The sequence below is a fragment of the Rhea pennata genome, chromosome 13 (assembly GCF_028389875.1).
Source record: "Rhea pennata isolate bPtePen1 chromosome 13, bPtePen1.pri, whole genome shotgun sequence".
Lineage (NCBI taxonomy): Eukaryota > Metazoa > Chordata > Aves > Rheiformes > Rheidae > Rhea > Rhea pennata.
Genome location: NC_084675.1, coordinates 21,529,423 through 21,550,115, shown reverse-complemented (window position 1 = coordinate 21,550,115; position 20,693 = coordinate 21,529,423). Strand labels below are relative to the sequence as shown.

At 62.2% G+C, this 20,693-nt stretch overlaps 1 protein-coding gene across 5 annotated transcripts; it reads left to right on the top strand.

Moving 5' to 3' along the window:
- The first annotated feature begins 1,089 nt into the window (after positions 1–1,089).
- On the top strand, positions 1,090–17,482 carry KIAA0513 (KIAA0513 ortholog). 5 transcript variants are annotated; one of them, XM_062586514.1, is made up of 13 exons: positions 1,090–1,178; positions 8,033–8,511; positions 8,991–9,090; positions 9,537–9,610; positions 10,202–10,272; positions 10,901–11,108; positions 11,388–11,431; positions 12,002–12,080; positions 12,543–12,620; positions 13,739–13,768; positions 16,088–16,168; positions 16,331–16,425; positions 16,512–17,482. In XM_062586514.1, exons 2-13 carry the CDS (start codon positions 8,204–8,206, stop codon positions 16,559–16,561), a joined length of 1,218 nt encoding a protein of 405 aa, XP_062442498.1. In that variant the 5' UTR covers positions 1,090–1,178; positions 8,033–8,203; the 3' UTR covers positions 16,562–17,482. The 5 variants fall into 5 exon arrangements, with proteins under 5 accessions (XP_062442498.1, XP_062442501.1, XP_062442502.1 ...); XM_062586515.1 differs by lacking the exon at positions 1,090–1,178 and adding an exon at positions 2,211–2,509; XM_062586516.1 differs by lacking the exon at positions 1,090–1,178 and adding an exon at positions 3,249–3,271.
- Positions 17,483–20,693: the final 3,211 nt, after the last annotated feature.

Sequence of the window (20,693 nt, the reverse complement as noted above, 5' to 3'; positions counted from 1 at the left end):
TGCGCCGGTGCAGAAACGTGACCTGTGAGCTGTGCTTTAAAGATCAGGCGTTCGCGTGAAAGCCTGATCGTGTTATAAAGCATGATCGTGTTATATAAAAATTTGGGAATCTGGGATACGTTTTTACACGTCGCTTGCAATTTCTAAAGTCCGCGTTAATTAGAGCGATCGTGCTCTGCAGACAGCGAATTAATAACGCTGTTGGAGGTTTGCTGAGCTCAAGCTGCGCCGCAAACGTGCGGTTTCCCTCTTGCGATGCTTGCGGCAGCCTCGGGGCTGCAGCCTGGCGCTCGGGCTGCTCTGCGCGAGGAGCGTCGTGGCGTGGGGACGCCGAGGGCGAAACGGGAGCCTCGAGGCCCCGCTGGCGCCTGGCCACCCTGGCCAGGGATCCCGCCCCTTCCCCACCGCCCGGCTCGCCGGCCCCTTCCGCGTCCGCGCTCGCCCTTGGGCACGCGGGCGTCCAGCCTGCGAGCGCGCCCAGGCCTCTCGGCACCCTCTGCTTTACCGCTTAGGTGCTTCGGGGAATTAAAGCACCCGAGCTTTGCGCTTGAGCGGCGCTCAGGGAAGAAGGCGGCCGCCGTAAGCGCTGGCCCGCGCAGGGGACGGGGGAGCCGCTGGCGGAGGCGGCCGGCGGGACGCGCCGGGGGAGCGTGGGCGGGCGCGGGGGACCCCAGCCCTGCCCGCTGCGCAGCCTCGGCCCGCGGCGGACTGCGCCGGCAGCTCTCACCCGCTTTCTCCTCCCCACTGCGAGCTCTTCTACCCCAGATTTGATTTTATTTTTTGCCGCAGCAACTCATCGGGGAAGGTAATTCCCGCTCCTGTGGGGTATAAGCGATGGGGAGGCTTTAAAAAAACAGCCAAAGCTAGGGGGAAGGGCTGGAGGCTTCCCCTTGGACGGGGACCCCCCCCCCGCGCTTCCCTGCTGCGTGGGAAGGCGCCGCGTGGGAAGGCGCCCCGCGCCCGGCAGCCGCGAACCGCCGCCGAACCGCACCACGCCGGGTGGTTTTTTTTTTTTTTTTTCCTTCCTCTTCCTCTTCCTCGCCGCGGGCTGGCGGCGCCGTGCGCGCCTGCGTGGGCGCGGGGGGGGGGGGCGCTCGGAGCTGCCCGCTTCCCCCCCGCCGCAGCCGAGCCGAGCCGAGCCGAGCCGAGCCAGGCGCGGGCACCGCTCCTGGGCACAGGTACAAGGGCGGCAGCGGCGGGGAGGGCGCGGACAGGCCTGGGGGATCCGACGCAGAGGAGTGTTTTTTTTTTTTTTTTTTTCGCCCACCCGTCCGCTTTGCTTTTCTCCCCGATAACCCGCGGCTCCGGCAGCCGCTGGGGAAGCGCCGCCGCGTTTGAACGCTCCCCGCGGGGGCCGGAGCGGGGGCGGCTCCGGCGTCCGCCCCGTCGCGGCTCCCCAGCGCCGCGGCAGCCGCCGGGGCAGCGCGCACGGCAAAGCCGGCAGCTCCGAGGGGAGCGGGGGCCTGAACCCCTTTGGGGCTGGGATATCCGTGGGAAATCCCTTGAGGAGCTGCTTTCCATAGCGGGGGGGGGGGGGGGAGGGAGGCGGCCCGGCCCCGGGGACCCCCGCCTGGAATTTTGCAAGGTGAGCAGCGGGAAACGGGACTCGCGGAATAAACTCGGGGGGAGCTCGGGGGGCTCCCGGGACGTGCGTGCGTGGGGCGGCCGCAGCCTGTGCTGCCTTAAAGGAGAAGCTGCTGCTCAGCACAAAAGACGGTCTTAACGCAGCGCAGGGCTATTCAAGAGGCATTTAATTCTCTTCTTCTAAAGTCCGCTGGAAGGGGGAGCTGCCATCTGGTGTCTCATGTTAGCAGGAAGAAAGGGCTCTTTGCAATGCATGGGAAAGTTGAGAGCTTGTTGGGCTTCAGATTGCCTTTAAAAAAAAAAAAAAAAAAGCGTAGTTCTTAAGGTTGAACGAGCTGGCTTTGCAAAGCGATACGTGTGGGTTAACGCAGGCGTTGAAAAGGGATGGGAAAGTCTGCAGGAAGCTCTGCTGCGTGCTGGCCGAGCCGTGCCCGCCGCTGGGCTTCCTGCGAGCCCCCGCGCGGATGCTGGGGCCGAACGGCGTCCGCCTCGCCTGCCAAAAACGCTCCCGTGCGCCAGGCGCTGCGGCGGGAGAGGGGGCACCGGCCGCGGGCTCGCGGCCCTCTCCCCGGCGCGGCGCGGCAGGGCGGCCCGGTGCGCCGCGCCGTGCTGGCTCCGGCATGCCCAGAGCGCCGGTGGTCTCTGCTCCGCGCTGCGGGCACACGTACACGGCTGAGCGCGGGTGCCGTGCAGATCACCGCCGGCCTCCGTGGCGCTCGGGGGAAGATCGACGAAACGGCCGCGATTTGTTTTTGTTGGATTCCAGAGGACGTAACTCCTCGGCCTGTAAAGCCGCCGCGTAGCGTCTGCAATCCGGATGTCGCGGCTGTGCGCTGGCAAGGGCGCAGCTGGCGTGAGCCCTGATAAAAGGGGCCGTGTCCTTGCTGCCAGCGAAGGGAGCAGAGCAGCGCAGCAGCAGGGACAGGTGAGCGTGGCGGGGGCAGCGGTTCCAGTGTCAGGAATCCCAGGGGCTCGATAAGGTCCCGGGCAGGGGAATCGGTGCGTTTCGGCGTTCTCGGGCCGGTTTTGGAGGGGGAGCCGGCGCGGTTTCTGCAGCGGGTATCACCCTGGGGCCCCGGGCTGTTTGCTCGGAGCAGCGGGAGGATTAATGAGCGACTCGAGGGAACAAGACTGACCAGTTCCCGCGGAGGAACGGAACGGAGGAAACGAGCCGAGCTGTTCCCTCGTGCTGCAGGGAGTTTTCCTTGGCAGAAACCCAGGTTTTGCCCGCGGTGCCCTCGGCAAGAGCGGGGCGACCGCGGCTCCTCGCCGCCCGCTCGCGGGGGTGAGCCAGCCCGGGCGATGCCCTGCGCTCCCCGGGGCCGGCGACCGCAGCCCCCCGAGAAAAGTCTCTCGTGGTTTGATCCCCAGCTCGTTCTGGCACGTGAGCTGGGCGACACCGGGCGACACCGGCCTCCGCGTGCAGACGGAGGCGGCGAGAGCGGATCCCTGCGACGGGCTGCGGCGTGGACGGTTGCCAGCGCAGAGGAGCGGCGCTTTGCTGCATTGGTCCCTCCGGCAGCGCCGTCGCCCCGGGACAGGACGAAATTTTGGCGAGGAGAGGTCACCGTGCACCCGTCCCCCCTTCCTGCGGGCTGGCAGATACGTGCCCCTGTGATACAGCTGGGAAACTGAGACACACAGCGGATTAAACCGCATCTAGTGGGGCTAAAACTCCTGCTGCAGGGTGAGTCAAAGCCCTGCCGCTGCCGGGGCGAAATCCTTCCCGCGGCTGCAGCTGTGTCCCGCAGCACCGGGAGCCGCGGCTGCTCGTCCCGGCTCGGATCCACGCTGGAAATCCTGGCAGCCCGGGGGAGCCGGCGGCTGCGATCAGCGTGCGGACGGGACGGAGCAGAGCCATCCCTCCGGGGCTGCCAAGGCAGAAGCCGAGTCCCGCGAGAATATTTAATCGTCTCTGCCCCGCTCCTCGCAGCGGCATCTCTGGAGCGGGATGCGAGCAGGGTGAATTTCCTCAAGGGCTTTAAGAGCCCTTTCCTCCTTCACCGGCGGGTCTGGGCACTGTCCCAGGCCCGAGGGGCGGGCTGCTCTGGAGGGAAGCACTCTGGAAGCTGCTGCGACAAGACAGCCAGTGATTTCATTGCTTTAATTACGGTCTGTAAAGGCCCCCGGCTGCTCCGGGCTGGAGCGCTGTCTCCGTGTAGGATGCAGGTGCGAGCGTGGGCGCGAGCGTTGCCGCTGCGCGGAAAGCCGCCCACTGCCTGAGCTCGTACCGAGGATTAGTCACGTTTATAATTCCAGCTTTCCGGACGCAGATGGGCAGGGGCCTGGGTGCCGTTTGAACCCCTGGGGCCGGGCAGCGAGGCGGCCGCTTGGCTCCGCAGCACTGGCTGCGGAGGGATCCCCTCTCCCGTCCCGCCTGGCTGCGTGTGCGTGCCGCGGGCTGCGCCGCGCTCGCCCGGGGCGAGCGAGGTGCAAATCCCCGGGTTTGCACCGTGCTGGGGTAATCCGAGCCTCTCCGCACCGCCGGTCCCCGGGCGGGCGCGGAGGCGGGATCCGTTCCGTGCTCTGATCACCGAGCTGCTCCCCGCCGACGCGGCCGCCCGAGCGGCTCAGGCCTCTGCGATCCCTTTCCCCTGCGAGGGGCAATGCCAGCGCTTGCCGGGCGGTCCCGAGGGACGCGGCCTCCGCTTGGGGCCGGGGCTGCGTCGTGTCCTTTGTCGCTGCCGCGCTCCGGGCGCTGCCCTGCGGGTTCGGCGAGGCTTCGCGGGTGATTTTTGCGGGTGGTTTTTTTGCCCTCGAGTGTCGTTTGCTCTGGCTCTGCAATGGGGCGACAGGATTTGATTGCGAAGTTGGGCTGGGTGATCCCGTCCTCCGGAAGGGTGCGCGGAGCCGGGGAGAGGCTGCGAGGAGCGCGGCGAAGCCGTGACCTTCGTCTGAAGTGGAGCAGAAGAAAAGCCCTTCCGCTGCTGCTGCCTCGATTGCTTTCGATCCCAGCTCCTCGCTCCTCCCTTTGCGTCTCAGCACGAGGTTTAAATGCCTCCTGGGTCTCTCCCTGGCTTTGCACAAGTCGCTCTCCAGTCCAGGCACCCTCCGTGTCCTCCTCTCTGCTGGCAGGTGCCTCCTCTCTGCCCCGTGCAGCTCCCTGCTCGGGTTTTTCCCCTACCAGCTGCATCCTTTCATCCTGGGGGGAGCAACTCCTGCCAGGACACGGTGGGTCCCGGGAAACCCGCCCCTCGTGCAACACCTGTGCTTGCACCCTGCACCGCAGCGCGCTCTTGTCCCGGGCGCCTCCTCCTTCCCTCGCCCCAAAGCCACCGTCAACAAGCTCCAAAACCGTATTAGGGAGCTGCTGAGAGAGCCAGCACGTATTTCACGTCACGCTTGATTAGGAAAGCCGCAGATGGCAGCAGCGTTGCTTCGTTCGAAGATGTAATTTCCTCGCCAGTGCTTCATCAAGTGGGTAAGTGGGCGCAGTCAGCGCTGGCTCCTGCCCCTCGGAGACGGCACCGCACGTTGGCTCTGGGCGCCGAGGGCTCTGCCCCCCGCGTCCGCCCTCGGGCGAAGCTCGGCCGCGGAGCGGAGGCGATGCCGGAGCGACGCACGCGCGGCTGGCGTCCGAGCCCCCGTCTCACGGGCCCGACTGCTTCCTGGCCGGTCCATGCCTTTTCCAGGCGTCCAGGACGCTACAAGCAACTCCGTTCCCTTGGGAAAGCGCCCGCGGTTCTCCTGCGGCGCCCGGGGATGCCGTGGGGTCGGGATTGCGAGCGCGGCTGTCTCGCGGTGAAACGCAGTCGGGCTGCGTCTTCGCCAAGCGGGGAGAGATGAAAGGAAAACAGCATGAGCAATAGGAAGTCATGAGATTTTAAACTGTTTTAAAATTCAGATCAAGTTTAATGCAGCAAAAACATTTTTTTAAGTCTCATTTATAATGATAACGAGCTAGAAATTAATGCTGTTGCATCTCCCGTCTCTGTTTCCCTGGCTCGTTGCACCGGCCTCAGACTGACCGCTGCAGCACTTGGCCAAAGCTGGCAGCCCCAAACCTCTCGGAAAGGGCCCTCCTTTCCTTTCTCCTCCAGAAAGCCCTGGCGGTCGAGCAGACCGTGACTCAGGAGGGCTCCTGGCACCCAAACAGCCTCTTCGGTGAGCCCCCCAGCACAGGGCGACCCTCGGAGCTGCCCGCCTGTCTGCAGGCGCCTCCCGCCAGCTCTCCTCTCTGCTGCTAGTGCTCCCTGGCTGCCGTTTCCAGCGGGAAGACACAGATTTATTACATGCCAGCTCCCCCTGGGGAGTACAGATGCGCTGGAAGATGCGTGCTTACAAGCAAGCCTGCTGTCAGCTGCGCGTTGCCTTGTCTGTCTGCTTGAGCGTCGTGGCTGGAGGCAGCGCTGGCGCTGCAGGACCCGGAGGACGCTAAAGCTCGATACGCCGTGGCAAAAGCCAAAAACAACCTTCTTATTCTGGAGCCCTTGTTCACGCTCAGCCTCAAAACAGCAGTCGCAAGGCAGGAGCGTGACACCGAAGGCTCTGGGACGTGCGGACGGAGCCGAGCGCTCAGGCTGCAGACGCTGAGGCTCTCGGTTTGTATTTTGGCTCTTGTTTTCTCCTGGGTTAACACCCCTGGAGACGTGACAGGGTCGTGACGTGGGTGCCGGGCTGAGCCTCGGCGTTTGTTTTCTTCTTAAGGCTCCTCCGTATGCCCATGCTGATGTCAGCCGGCCCACTGCAAACCCACCCGGGTTTCTGCCGAGCTTGCGCTGCAGCAAGCCCGGGGCGGGGTGGGGGGATGCCCGCACCCCGAATCCTCTCTCCGAAGGGCTCCCGGCCGGCGCCTGCATGGAGAAGGGCGCGAGGTCTGGGCTCTGCCGCGCGGGGCGGCCCGGCGCGAGGGGCTGGCGTGGGAGCCTGCCCATCAGCTTCTCCGGGAGGGTTGTGCCCGCGTGGTTGGTGGAGCGAAAAAGCTGTTGTACCCCAGCAAACGTTGCTTAAGGAGAGCGTTCCTGGGTTGGATGGTTGCTGGATGCGCGTCGTCCCGTGTGATAGAGAAACTCCTGCGATTTCTTCACGCGCGGCGGTGGTGTGCAAGGGGACGTCCGAGGCCAGCGGCGCGCGGCGAGCGCGTTTCCTGGCGAGGTCCTCGGCGTGGGGCTTTATGAGAAGTTAAACCCACGCCGTGGGCAGGCTTTCCGAGGGGCACGGGTTTGTTCTCCTGTCCAATTCCCGGCCCCGAAGCGCCGGGCGGAGAAACCTTGCGTTTTTCAGAAAGCTCCGATAGCTCAGACGGCAGGTGAAGGCGTCTCCGCGTCCGGACGTGCTCCCTGGCGTGGTGGAAGGGGGTGAAGCGTGGCCCAGGGAAGCGGGGGAGGCATGTCCCGCAAAGCGTAGTTGAGCGGGTCCGTCACGAACATCCTGGCCTGCCTCCAGCGAAAATGCAGCCGGGCCACGAGCTTGCGGCTGACGGCATTGCAGCTGGGCAGCTCCGAGCCTCCATCTGCGGGCTCCGGAGGGACGGGCGGAGGGAGGTCCCTGCTCCCGCCGGGAGAACGGGGCTTTGCAGCTGCCTTGGGCCGGGCTGCAGGGGTTGGGGGCGGACAGACGAAGCCCTGCTCTCGCCCCCAGCAGCCCTCTCCGCTGTGCTCTGGAAACAGCTGTGCTGAGAGATGATTAAAAAAAAAAATCATCTTTACGATGGTTTTAATGAGATCTGTGTGGCCAGCCCCTCCGTTTGGCTGGGGGGCGAGGGAGGATCTCGCTGCGTGCTTGACGCCCGTGGCGTCGCTGCTTCGGCCCTGGGGCCCGGGCGCCGCAGGAGAGGCGGTTCGGGCAGGCAGCCCCCTCCTCGCCCCATCACCCAGTGGCCGGTGCTCGACGTGCCGGGGGGGTTGAGCATCCCCGGGCACCGAGGAGGTGGCGAGAGGATGCTCAGGAGGGGGAAGGAGCCTGGGGAATTTTTTCTCTCCTTGCATCTGTTTGCAAGAGATGAGGAACGTCTTAGCAGTGCTGACGCATTCGCGTTTAGACGCGTGCGGTAACGTGACTCTGCGTTCTCCTCTCCGATTCGGATCGGGAGGGATCTGCAGCGCTGTGCCACGAGCGGCCAGAGCAGGGCGGGATGGATGCGGCCACTTTGGAAGATCACAAGCGTCTGCCAGCTGCTGACTCGTGCTGGCCCAATTTCACCTGTCGGGTTGGGAGATATCACCTTCTAAATGTGGCATATGGAGCTCAAGCTTAAACTGTCTCATTTCTGGGCTAAAAAGATGAGTCAGGAGGAAGAAAAATCCTCTGAACGGTGCAGAAAGCATGAGACCACCGCATGGGCTTGCTCGTAGAGGAGCGAGGCGCTGCGCCTCTGTCCTTCCCCTCCCTGCTGCTGGTGGCATCCAGGAGACGTTGCGGGTGGTGGCACGTGATGCCTTCTCCCAAGGTCCATGGTGGTGGTTCCTTGGGCCTGTCTCATCACCCACATCTGTCCCTTGTCTTTCAGAAGTCCTGCACTAATGTGGCCTGTGGTGGAAGGACCTGCCTGCTTTAGCCAGCCTGTCCTCCGAGGCTGAAGATGGTGTTGATGCCCTGGTGAGGGGCGAAAGGGCAACTGAGCTGACCCACCGCCCCCACCCCCGGCTGCCCGCACCACCGCATCCCCGCTGCGAGAGCCATGGAGGCGCCCCTGGACGTGCCCGTGGGGAACCTCATCGACTTCGATGCCGAAGCCCCCGCAGAGCCCTCGCCTCCGGACCGCCGCAGCGGCGACGAGGACGCGGCCGGGGAGGAGAGCGACGCCACCGAGTCGGCGGACAGCGAGAACGACATGGGCTATTCGCCCAGCCGCTGGAGCAGCTACCGCCGCTCGTCCTCCAACGAGTCCTTCTCCTCCAACCAGAGCACCGAGTCGGCCAAGGACGAGGCAGCGGCCGAGCGCCGGGAATTCATGCGGCACTACGTGGAGAAGGTCTTCGCCGGCGGGTGAGCATTGATTTTTTTTTTTTTTTTTTTTTTCCCCTGCGCTTGGCTCGTGCCGTTTCCAGCTCCGATGCTGCGTTTGCAGCCACGGAGCAGGGGAGGGCTCAGGCTCCGCGGGCGCGAGGCTCGCTGCGCCCTCCGCGGCACTCCGGCACGGCGCGTCGAGCGCGGTTGAGCAGACCGCCGGCGACGAGGAGCAACAGCCGAGCTGGGGCTGGTCTTGCTCGGGGCGGCGCGCCTGTCTCGGGAGCTGGGTTTCCGCTCGGGCTGTTGCTCGCTCTCTCCTCCTCTGCCTTTGCTCTGCCGCCCGCCAAGCGACGTGCGCGGGAGGATGGCAGGACGGACGCGCCTGCATCTCCCTCCCCTTTCTGGATGCTGCGGGGAGCTGAGCCTCCCCCCGTGCCGGCTGCGGCGGGGACGCCGGGCACGTCCTCGGCTTTAACGGTGGTGTTTTTCTTCCTCCTCCCCCTTTTCTGTTTCAGAGAGGATCTGGACCAAGAAGAAAAGGCCAAGTTTGGTGAGCTCTGCAGCGGCGAGAGCGGGAAGGGCAGGGAATGGTTCGCACGATACGTGAGCGCCCAGGTAAGGGGCGACTTGGGCAGAATATCTGGGTGCACAAATACGTATACGGGAGCAGCGACTGGGGAGCAGCTGGGGCAGAAGGTGCGAAGCAGGGAAATGGGGCAAGCTGGTATTTTTTGAGGACAGGAGCTCGGGGGTAAGGGAGGAGCTTTAGTACAGTACATAAATAAATGCATCCCGAGGCACTTAAAAATATGATTGTTGCAGTGTGGGAGAGAAATTGTCTGTTTATATAAAATGAAATAAGATGAGCACTCAGAAATGTTCTATTTCCTAGAAGAAAACACACCAGAAATTCAAATTGCTGTCTCCGAGATGGAGGCCTGTTTGAACGTGCTTTCTGGCCGTCCCCGGGCGCTTCGGGGAGCTGCGGTCGTCTTTGCTGCTCGCAGCAGACGGCAGCTCTGGATGGCTGTGCTGAGCTGGGTCTGGGTTTGTGCTTGCAGCGCTGCAACTCCAAGTGCGTCTCGGAGCAGACCTTCTATCGCCTGATGCAATCTTTCGCCCTCGTGCTGTTTGAGTAAGTGGTGGGGGGGTTTTGAGCTTCACTGCAATCACCTAAAGCCCCTGTGATCTTCCTACTAATCCAGAGGGTTAGGAGATCCCCATCTCCGACCTGCTCTGCTGCTTTGGCCCAAGGAAGCAGAGGGCTGATGCGAAGCATTGCTGGGTTGTCCCGCATGTTGTGGCCCCATCGGGTGGTTGCAGTCTGACCTGAGCTAGGGAGCAGGTGAGGAGGAGTGCAGTGCAGATGCTGAAGTCAGCAGGGTCTGGTCACCCCATTTAATAAGCCTTGCCAAAAATCAAGGTTTTTTAGCCTGAATGTGGTGCAGGACTTGACCCAGCTAGGTACGGTGCTGCCCTAAGCATGGGGTGCTGCTGGCACTGTCTGGACTCGCTGCTGTCAGTCTCCATGCAGGGCAAGCTTGAGGGGTGCTGGGACAGCTATTTAGAGGTGGTTTCTCTGGCCCTCTCAGGGCTTTGCTGCAGGAAAGTTGCCCTTGCCCCATGAGAGCAGAGCCACGACTACAGGAGGGGCCAAGCAGGAACTGTTACGCTGCTTCAAGTTGCCATCACCAGGCATCTTCATCTAGTTCTCCCTTGATTCCAGGTGTCACCAGATGGATGACTTCAGCCCTGCCAAGAATATAATGACCATGTGTTTCACTTACTACTACATCGGTAAGAGGTGTCTGCAGCCTCGGGTTTTTTTGTGCTGGAGACAGATGCTGAAATGCTTTTGGCCCCGGTGCTGAGGTTTGCCCTGCATGGGGAAGGGTGATGGAAGGCATCTCTGAACTTGGTTTATGCTGGCTGACTCAGATGCTGATAGGAGAAGGGCCTTCATGGCATGGAGGCTGTGCCTACCTGCTGCAGACCCTACTTGTGTTGGGTTGGTGCGTCATTGCTTCTCATACCTGAGCTAGCCAGGGAAATTCATATGTGGCAATCCCCAGATGTCCCCTTATCCTGGGGATGTCACATGAATCCAGTTCCAACCCAGAAATGCCTCTGCTCATTGCCTGGTGTGTGGCAGTCACTCCTATGCGGGACACTGGGTTTTCTATCCAAAATGGGGAGAGGAGGAAGAACCTACAAGAATTGTGATGGGATGGAGACTGGATCATTCCAGTCTGGCTCCTGGTCTTTGCGTTGCATTTTCAGCATTGCTTGGAGCAGATCCTCTGGGGGCTGGTGGCACCTGCTGCATTGGGCCGTGAGAGCGGTGCTCTTTGCAGCAGAGATTTGCCCAGCTATATGTTTGCTGTGGGGCCCAAGAGCCCGCTGAGCTCCTGCTGCCTTCCCCCAGGCAAACCACATGCTCTGCCCTTGGAGACCAAGGAGAAGCCCATGGGCAGCATTGACTCATACCTGAAGTCAGCCAACAGCTGGCTGGCTGAGAAGAAGGACATAGCGGAGCGGCTGTTGAAGAACACGTCAGCCAAGACTGAGAACGTGAAGGGCTTCTTTGGGGGCCTGGAGACCAAACTGAAGGGTCCTGCAGCCTGGAAGAGCGAGTGGGTACCACTCCACTGGGTGCTCCAGGCAGGCTGGGTGGGCTGGGGGCATGCACTCATAATGTGGCCGAGCCAGAAACCTCCTCGGCATGGACACCCCTAAGCCAGGGTTGTTGCTGCCAAGGGAAGGCAGTGCATGGAGATATCTCTGGCCACCTTTTTGGCCCTGGGGACCATGCCCAAGAAGGTGGCTTCCTTGCCAGGGAAGCCAGGGTTTCACCTTGTGGGCTGGGTGGGGACAGGCTTCTTTGGAGCTGACGCTGATTTTTTATGTCACAGAAGTGAAGGGGAGGACAAGCCAAAGCAGAAGCTAAAGAAGACGGGTGAGTGGAGTCAGTGCGGCTGAGTTAAGCATGGGAAGGAGTGAGGGTTGGAAGTGGTGCGAGATGCCTGGTGTTGCTGGAGCTGTGGGGTAGAGATGTGACAGGAAGGACTGGGGATATCTCCCCCAAGCTCCTGGAGAAGTGCTTCAAAGCACTTCAGTCCTTTTAGCTTGTTGTTTTGGAGCAATATCATATACTGTCCCACCGGGACCCAAAGGCATCTTGTCCTCAGAGGTGTTAGGTTGCAGAGAGGTTTGGGCGTCTGCTGTCTCTGAGCTTTAGCGTTGCTCCTGTTGCTCTTGTCACCCTCCCAGTGGCCACCTGTGCTGCTGAAAGAGGGGTCCAGCCCTCAAGCATCCTCCTGGGACATTTGCACGTTGGTCTGACTTCATGTCTGCCTACAAAGGGGACAAAAGCTCTTCTCCTTGTTGGTGGAGATGTGCTGGGGCCAAGCGTTTGGTTTGCAGACCTCGCCATGGTGGCCACTCGGACACCCACCAGGGAGTGCCAAGCCTGTGCGCGGGTGCGAGGGTCCTCCAGGGCGCCGTGTGTCATTGTGCATCCCCACAGTTTCCGTGCAGAGCCCAGAGGAGGAGAAGAAAGGAGAGAAGATCTACCTGTACATGCACCTCAAGCAACAGCCAATCTGGTAAACCTGCCCGGAGCTGGCTGAGCTACCACCTCGCGTGAGGCTCCCTGGGGTCGGAAACGCAAGAGGGGATTTGACCACCCTGCCTCCATGTTGCCTTTTGCCCGAACTCTCCTGATTGCTTTTAAGTTGTTGTTGCCCCTAAAACAGACGGTCATGCCCTTGTGCCGGGGAAGGCGTTTGCAGCCACGCAGGGGGCTGGTTTGGGGAGCTGGTCCTGGCTGACCCTCACCTGCCTGTGGCCCGTGCAGGGAGCGCAGGCGGGTGACGGGAGCAGGACGGAGCCTTTCGGCAGCAGTTTGCTGGCGTCGCTTTAATGGCTGCGAAGCGTTAGCGCGAGGCTCCTCTTTACAATGATCCTCATCTCCAACGCGGACCTCCCAAGGGAAATTTGGCCTCCCAGGGAGCTGGAGGGCCGGTTGGGGGCTTTGCTGCAGCGAGCGCCTCCTTCCTCCTCGGCAGGCACAACCTGAGGTTTTGGAACGCCGCCTTCTTCGACGCGGTTCACTGCGAGCGGAGGAAGAGGTCTCCCACCACCAGGTAGGAAGCGAGCCCCACGCGGCCGCCTCGGCCATCCCCTGCCCGCGGAGGGGCCGTGGTGTCCAGCTGTCCCGCCGCGAGCGGCAGCGGCGCTTTGGGTCCCGCTGCCCCGGGAAGGCAGTGGCTGCAGCTCGTCCTCGTGTGCAACGAATTCAGCAACGTCCCCCGTGCTTGGAGCCCTGGGCTTGGGGTTTGTTTTCTTCAGAAGGTCCTTTCAGTGCTCCCGGCTGCCCCGGTTAGGGGGCCAGCAGCGAAACCGAGACCCCGCGGCGACGTGGGTGCGTGGAGTGGCAGGAGCCGGGGGGGGGGTTGTGGACCCAGGGTCGTCCCTGCGTTTTCCCCTGCTCCCGACAGCCCTGAGCAGAAGCGCTGCAGGCAAACGCTCCGCTTTCTGCCGCGGAAGGAAATAATTAATCCCTTTTCTGGGATTTGGAGATACCTCAGAGGCCTGGAGCTCCCTGGGGGAAAGCCGCTGAGCGTTTTAGCCCAGTCCCCTTTCCGAGCACTTGCTGAAGCAGCCAGCCCTCCGGCATCCTCCCCCAGCACCTGCAGCTCAACCACGACAGCGTCTGCTTGCACTTAAGGATGCTCTGCCAGGCTCGGTGAACTGATCGGTCTTTTCTTTCTCCTTTAACACTTTCCTCCTTTTCTTTTTTCTTTTTTTTTCCCAAGCAAACCAGTGAAAGAAACTATTGAACAGTAATGTAACCGTAACCACATTTGTTTCGATTAAGCCCCAAATTAGCAGGAGCAAAATGTCTCGCAAGGACATAAGCCCCTGGCAGCTGCTCTCTGCTCCGAGCGCCTCCCCCAATTCACCCCGTGGCTGAGCCTTCTCTGCAAGGGAAATCCCGCCCCGGTTTCCCCGAAATCTGCACGGGGCTTCTGCAGGGTCCCCTTTTTCCAACCATGGTGGGGAGGGAAGGGGAGAGTGGGAAGCAAAAAGAACTAAATTCCTCTTTTTTCTCTCTTTTCTCTCTCTCTCTGCCTGTAACAACTTTATCATCTGTTCTTCTCTTCTTTTTTCCCCCCTCCCTCTTTTTCTCTCCCCCATCCATCTATCTTGCATGATCTTTAACACCCAACCTTTGTTGGCCCCGTTTCTGCTGCCACTCCAGAGGGAACGCTGGAGAGGAAGAGGAAAAGAGGTGTGTCTGTCCGTCCGTCTGTCCACATTACCTGGTTGCGCTGTCTGACAGGGCCGACTCACTTCGGGTCCAAATCCTGCCCGGGGGGGGGTGAAAGGCTCCGGAGGCGGCGGGGGGGGGGGGGGCTCCGAGCTGCCCGCCTCCCAGCAGCTAAAAAACCTCCGATTGGTTTCTCCTTAATGCCGTTTTTTTTAAAAACAAGCCCGACCAATTTCAGGCTGCCACGTTACGGTCTTCCGGCGTGGAAACAGGGCGCACGGCTGATGGGGAACCGGACGGCTTGCACCTCCCGGCAGCCACCGCCAGCAAGCCTGTTCCATGGGCAGTTTTTGGACATGAACTGAGTCTTTTTAGTGGAGAAGGGGGAAACGTCATCCCCTCCTGTGCCTCCTGCTCCCCCCTTGCTGTTGACCCGCGTGGCGGCACCGTGCGAGTGCTGCTGGCTGCTGCTTCGGTGTCCGTCCCGGCGGGGCGGACGCCCCGGTCTGGCTTTCGCGCGTCCCTGGTTGTGCCGTTGCGTTGGGGTAGGGAAGACCTCTGTCCGGTTGGAAGAGCTGATCCTTTTTCCATTCATTTATTTTTTCTTTCCCGCGTGCCCTCACGTTGCCATCCTTGCACAAAAAGAGAAATGCAAGCGGCGGCCGCACGCTGCAGCCGCAAGCGCGCGCTGCGGCTTGCAAAGCCTGGAAGCGGCCACGTCCGCCGGCGATCAGAGGTGGGATCCGCAGGGGTGGAGGGTCTTTGCCCTACCGCTGGCGCTTGGAAAACTTGACGTTGGAGCAAACCGCTTGAAGCGACAGCACTAACGAAGGCCCGTGGGAGCCTGGCAGTAAATTTTTAGCGTGGCTAAGGCGTGCACTGGGAGCTGGATAACCAAAACTTGCTCAGATAGAGCGTGGCTCGGGTTAGCCGTCGGGGCGAACCGCCGCTGCTGGGAGCCCGGCGTGGTGGTGTGGGCCGAGCCTTGCTGGCGCGTCGCGGCAGGCGGCTGCAGCAGCAGGATCTGCCCTCGCAGGGGCTGAGACGCTTCCTCCGCACGCCGGCGGGCAGCCGAAACGGGGTCACGTTTGCAAGAGGGGAGGAGATGGCCCTGCCGGGCCAGCGCGCAGCTCGAAGGGTTTGGATAGAGCCGCGCGTGGGGCGTTCCCCCTTTCCAGGCACCTTACTGCTGCGTAACAGGCCAGAAGCACGGTGAATTTTTCTTGGCCACTTTGATAATTCTTTTTCCCTTCCTCCATGAAAAACATAAAAAGGCAAAAAAAAAAAAAAGAAAAAAAGAAAAGAAAAAAAAAGAAGAAAGAAGCAGCATGCAAACTTGCTCCCCCTGTAAAGGGGCCAGTGAGACCTGTGAAGTTTTGCTTCCAGCTTTCAAAGCTTTGATAAAAGCTTGATTCTTCTCTGTTCTTCTCAACCTCCGGATATGTTTCCCCTGCTATCGTGAGCTTTATCTGGGAGAAAATTTTTGTTTTAAATCCTTTTTTAAAGTCTCGTACGAAGTTCGCGGAGCCGTGTCGCTCTAGGCGGCCCACCCCCTTGAGCGAAGGCCCCGCTCAGCAGCTTCTGCGCGCCAGAGCCGACTTGAGCGAGGGCAGGCGTCTTCGTGGGCAAGCCTCGTCGAGCGCTCGTCGTCCTCCAGCTTCAGCAACAGCCGCGCTCACTGCCTCCGCACTTGCACCGCTGAACTAGCGGCGAACCCCCCCCCTTCCCAGGCAGCCGCCTCCGTCCGGCGCCGCGTCTCTGATCCTGTTTGGGGGCGGGCTGCGCCGTGTGCTGCGCGCGTGGTCTATTCGTGCTGTCCTCTTGCTTCTCCTCCATATATATATATATACACACACACATATATATATATATATATTTTTTTTTCTTCTACCTGTCCCTATTTTTCCTTCCTTTTCTTTTATCCTCTTACCCTCATCTGTACCCTTCCCCGACCTCTATCCGGAAGAGGGCTGGCTTCACCCCGGAGCTGTAGCTTTCCCGACGTGCACGCACTGATCCATAGCCGGCATCATGCCCTGGCACGGTGACGTCCGCCCCGCTCGGCGCCGCGCCGGCTCGGCCGCCGAAGGCCCGGCGAGGGGGACGCGTGCCCGGGGACCCGGCCGCCTCCTCGTGCCGGTGCAAACACGTAGCGCCTGCGAGGAGGAGCCGAGGGCGGATTTGGGTTTTGCCGTGAGCTGAAGTTGCTCCTGGTGTTGGGCTCGGAGAGAAAGCGGATGCTCCGGGGCTTGGGACGGTCGAAACGCAGAGGGTCGCGGGCCTTGGGGCGGGGAGGGGGGGGGTCCCGCGCGGGGCGACGGCGGTGCTCGTGCCTTGCAGGGAGAAGTGGTGCCACATGACGCAGGAGGAGCGCGACGACAGCCTGCGCTTCAACGAGAACATCACCTTCGGGCAGCTGGGGTGAGCGCGGGCGCGCGGCCGGGGACCCGCAGCCGGCACCCCGCCGCCGAGGGGGGGGCGGCCCGGCCCCGGGCAAAGGGCCGGGGGGAGGAAGAGGAGGATGGGGTGGGGAGGTGCTGGGACCTGCCTGCACCAAGGGCGCGCACATCTCCCTGTCCTCAGCACCTTCATCCACAACATGCTGGCCTTCGGCCTCAGCAAGAAGCTCTGCAGCGACTTCCTGAAGAAGCAGGCGACCATCGGCAGCTTGGACGAAGGTAAGGGCGAGCCGGGCGGCGGCGGGCGGCCTCGGGGGCGAGCGGCCGCCCCGTGCCCCCCGCCCTGCCTCCTCTCCCCCCCGCAGAGCAGTACAAGCTGCTGAGCGACCACATCGAGCAGATGGCTGCCGAATAGCCGCCCGGCCGGGGCGCCGCGGCGGGCCGGAGGAGGCAGAGCCCGGGCGTCCGGAGCGGGAGCGCAGCGACTGCCGCCTCCGGGGCGCTCTGCAGCGGAGGATCTGCTACCGAATGCAACAGCCGCGGACACCCGTGCACGCACGGACACCCGTGCACCCGCGGACACCCGTGCACCCCTGCAGTAAACCCGCATGACTGCCAGCCGAGCGTTGGGGCTGCGCCCCGGGTAGCAATAGGATCCAAAGCGCCCCCACCCTCGCCAGAACCTCCCCCGTGCACTTTCCAAGCAGACTTTCTTTCCCCAGGTGTATTTGGTCAGTTTAAAAAGAAAAAAAGAAAAAAGCAGAGGGCAGTGCGGCCTCCGAGGCCGCCCGGTCCCGGCCGAGCTTTGCGGCGCTGGGCGGCGGAGGGCTGCACGAAGCCCGTCCTCCTCGCGGGATTAATCCTCCGGCTGGAGCGCTGCTCGGTCGCGCCTTCGATAGCCCCGTCGCAGCGCTTTGCTCCTTCGCTCGGGCAAGCCCCCCGGGCCGCGCGGCGCGGTTTTTCCCGGCGCTTGCTGGCCGAAGGCATCGCGTGCCGCGGGAGGGAGCGGGGGCGCCGGGTTAGTCCTCGGCCGGCCCCCGCAGAGACGGGGTTGCACGTGGTCGTTTTTCTCCCGCTGCCGGGACTTGGGGCGCTCCGGCTCCGAGCGCCGGGACGCTGCTCCCGCCCGGCTCTCCCAGCGCTGACTTTCTCGGGCTCCGGGGCCTTCCCGAAAGCGTCACCTCACGCCCGTGCTCGCGAGGGCGAAATTGCTGCTGGAGGCGCCGGTTTGCACCCTGCGTCCCGTCGGAAGGGCGCATCGGCGCTCACTTCTGTCCCAGATTCCGCTTTCGTTGTTTATTTTTCCAACATTAAAGGAGTTTAGCGGCAAGAAGTATATTATTTTGCATGAGTATTTTTCTAAAAAGAAAAAAGAGAAAGAAAAAAACCCGACTTTCTCCTTTAGCTGCCGCCGTGTGTTTTAACACGCCTCCACTCTGCTTGCTCGTCCGCGTTGGTCCCCTGTGCCTTCCTCAGCTCCGTCCCCTTCCGGCTTCTCCCTTCTGATAACCCGCTTTTTTAATAGAGAAAATTGATGCACCTCTTAAAGAAATGCTGGTGTTTGCCCTGGAGTCATCTAGACACACGAAAGAGATTTAATTTTTATTTCCTTTTCCCCTTTGTGCTCAATCTCTGCCAGGCGCTGCTGAGCCTGTGCCGGAGCTGGGATTCTGCGCGGGCCTCGGGCCATGTGATTTTGCTGTATTTAAAAATCAATTACTCAATATTAACTTATTTAAAAAGGACTTCCTTTAGATTAATGGGCTGTGGGCTTCATCCTCCCCGCCGGCTCGGGAAGCGGCGGATCTCTGGCCTCGGCTCCTGCCGTGTCCCGGCGGATGAGGCTCTTGCGAGAGCTGCTGGGCGAGCTCCCGGGGAGCCCGTGGGCAGCGGTGTTAACGAGCGCGCTACGCGGCGTCGGCTGACCCTGGCTAGCAGCCCTGAGACGACTCCGGCTTGCATCCGCGACGGATTTCGCCTTGGCGCATCCCAGTTCTCAGACCCTGGCTCGGGCCAGCTTGCTGCGGCGCCGTGTGCTCCTGCGGGATCTGCCGGCTGCAGGTCCTCGCTCCCCCTGGATCTGCCGGCTGCAGGTCCTCGCTCCCCCCTGGATCTGCCCGCATCCGTCACCTTTCCGAGGGGAGGCGACGGCCTGGCGACGGCCGCTGTCCCGGGAGCGTTTGCACTGCCTCCGCATCCCAGCAAAGGTCAGCAGAGAAACGCAGCGCCGGAGCTGGGACCGGGGGACACGGTGGGGGCCCGGTGCTCTCGGGCAGCGGTGCGGGGAAACGCCTGCCCTAGCCGGGAAAGGGCGGGTAAGGACGGGCGGCGGGTGGCTGCCCGGGGTGCTCGGCGCTGCGGTCCGTGGATGGGAACGTGCGCCGGACTCGCTCGCTCCGCACCAAGGCTCCCTGCAAAACCAGGGTCCCCCGGAGCAGCTGCAGGCAGCGAAGAGGACAGTAAAGGCCTGGAAAATGCCATTTTGCCCCCAGTTCCCGCCGGGTGCCATGGTAATTGGTTTTGCAGCCCCATCAAGTGTCTGCCAAGCGAACTGCACTGGGCTCCTCCGAGGCGGCGGGGCGCCCGGCACCGGACCCGCGCGGTCCTGCCCGGGGCGGCTTGGATCACACACAAGTATTTAAGCAAAAACACGCAACTGTTGCTAGCCTAAAACCTAGGATGTTTCCAGGAAAAAAAAAAAAGCCCCAACAGATGTGGCCTCACCTGCTCTTAAGTTGGAAAAATCGCCAGCGCGAAGGCGGAGGGCCGGCGGGTTTCCGGAGCGGCGCCGCGCAGGCGGGCGGCGGGGGCCCGCGGCCGGACGCGGCGCGACCGCCGCACCGCGTCCCCGCGGCCGGCCCTGCCGGAGGATCCCCGCGCGCCGCTGCGCTTTCCCTGTCGCCTCCGCCTCCAGAAGCCCCTCTCTGCCCGTCTCTCCCGTCCCGGCATCGTGGGCTACGCGCCCGCTTTGCAAAGCGCCCGGGAGCTGCCAGAGCTGGAGAGCGAGCAAGAAAAGCAAAGGCTCCGTGGGAGACCCAGGCTGCCGCCTGACGAGTATAAAACAGCAGCTAGTCCTGAAGACAGCCGGGGGTTTTGCAAAAATAAAACTCCTGGCGTGCCCCGATGCACATCCCACGGTGCCTGTGCCTTTCCCGCAGCCCCGGCCAGCCTTCCGGGCAAGGGGAGCGTGTTTAAACCAGCGTTTCCACCTCAGAAGGGCTTCGAGCCGTGCAGCAGAGAGGAGCAATACTGCTGCTGCTGCAAACCCCGGCGTTGACCGCCGCAGGGGCCGAGCCTGGGCACCGCGGCCGCAGGTTTCTCAGCTGCTTTGCCGAGTGATTTGGCTGCTGCTCAGCTGCCAGCAATTTCCCTCTCTCTGGAGCTGCCCTCCCACCACCCGCATTTCTCATTAGCCACGTTCCCGGCAGGGGTGGTGAGTGGTGGTCTTGTGTCCTGCCTGTCTCTGCTTCTCTGCTGTTACCTGCAGGTGAGGGGGAAAAGGCTGCTCAGGGGCAGCAAACGCCTCCTGGGCTTGGGGAGGGTTTTGCAGGGGACCAGCAGAAGCGATGTGCTGCACTTGGCTGGCCCCGGCCGCCCCTCTTTAGGTTCTCTGGTGTCTAATAAGATGCCTTGGCGGGGAGGATGCGGGTGGTGGCCACACTGCATGGTGCTGCTGCGGTTGCCAGCGGGATGGTGTTAGCACAGCTTGCGTTAGCTGAGGATTTCTGCAAAATAGCATCTTTGCAGGGGAACACAAGGCCAGTGGTGGTGAGAGCAGGCTGCAGATTAGCTTTGGATTTGGGGCAGGACCATGCCAAGGGGATGTGCCACCTCTATCCAGCCCAATAAAACCTGTTGCCCGAGAGCTGAGGGTGACAAACCTGGGAGTGTCCAGGAGCAGCAGAAATAACTGGGGCCCGGGCTTGGTTCAGGTCGGACGTGGTGCTGTTGCTATGGACCTAGGGGATCTTTGGGATGTGTCTCAGCACCTGTCTTCTCCTCTTAGCCCTGGTTAGACTGCCAAGCTGTGCTGGATGCTGCTCGTGCTTTTGGGGACATCCTACAGCCAGTCTGTAGGTGCTGCTGCCTTATTGATATTTTCCCCCGAGGAGCTCCCTGTGCCTTGGTTTTCCCTCCTTGCCCACTCCATGATGGTGCTGGTAGATAAAGAGTTAAGGGGAATTTGGGTGCATGCCGGATGGCACCGGGGTGCTGTGGGGCACGGCCCCTCCCGTGCAACGCAGAGCCCCCACCGATGCCGCTCAGAACAGCGCTGCTGCTCGTCGTGCTATTTTGACAGTGCTGCGAAAGCCGTTTGTGGGTTTATTGCAGCCCGAGGGCTCTTCCCTGCTCCGACGCAGGCTGCGCTGGCTCCCGCCAGCCCCCGGGGACAGTGCGTTAGGAGCCCTGCCAGCGCGGGCTGGCTCGGGGCGAGAGCGCGCTCCGGAGCTCAGATTCGCAAGGAATCTCAGCGCTGAACCTACGAAGCTCTTCCAGAGCCTGGCCCAAAGCAGCTGAGTCAGCGTCGCGGCTGGGAGCGCAGGTGG

Excerpts from the sequence above, each read along its gene's own strand:
- KIAA0513 (XM_062586514.1), top strand. The coding sequence starts at position 8,204 with ATGGAGGCGCCCCTGGACGTGCCCGTGGGGAACCTCATCGACTTCGAT. Across the intron at positions 8,512-8,990 it reads GAGAAGGTCTTCGCCGGCGG|AGAGGATCTGGACCAAGAAG; the intron begins GTGAGCATTGAT and ends TTTCTGTTTCAG. Across the intron at positions 13,769-16,087 it reads GGAGAGGAAGAGGAAAAGAG|GGAGAAGTGGTGCCACATGA; the intron begins GTGTGTCTGTCC and ends CGTGCCTTGCAG.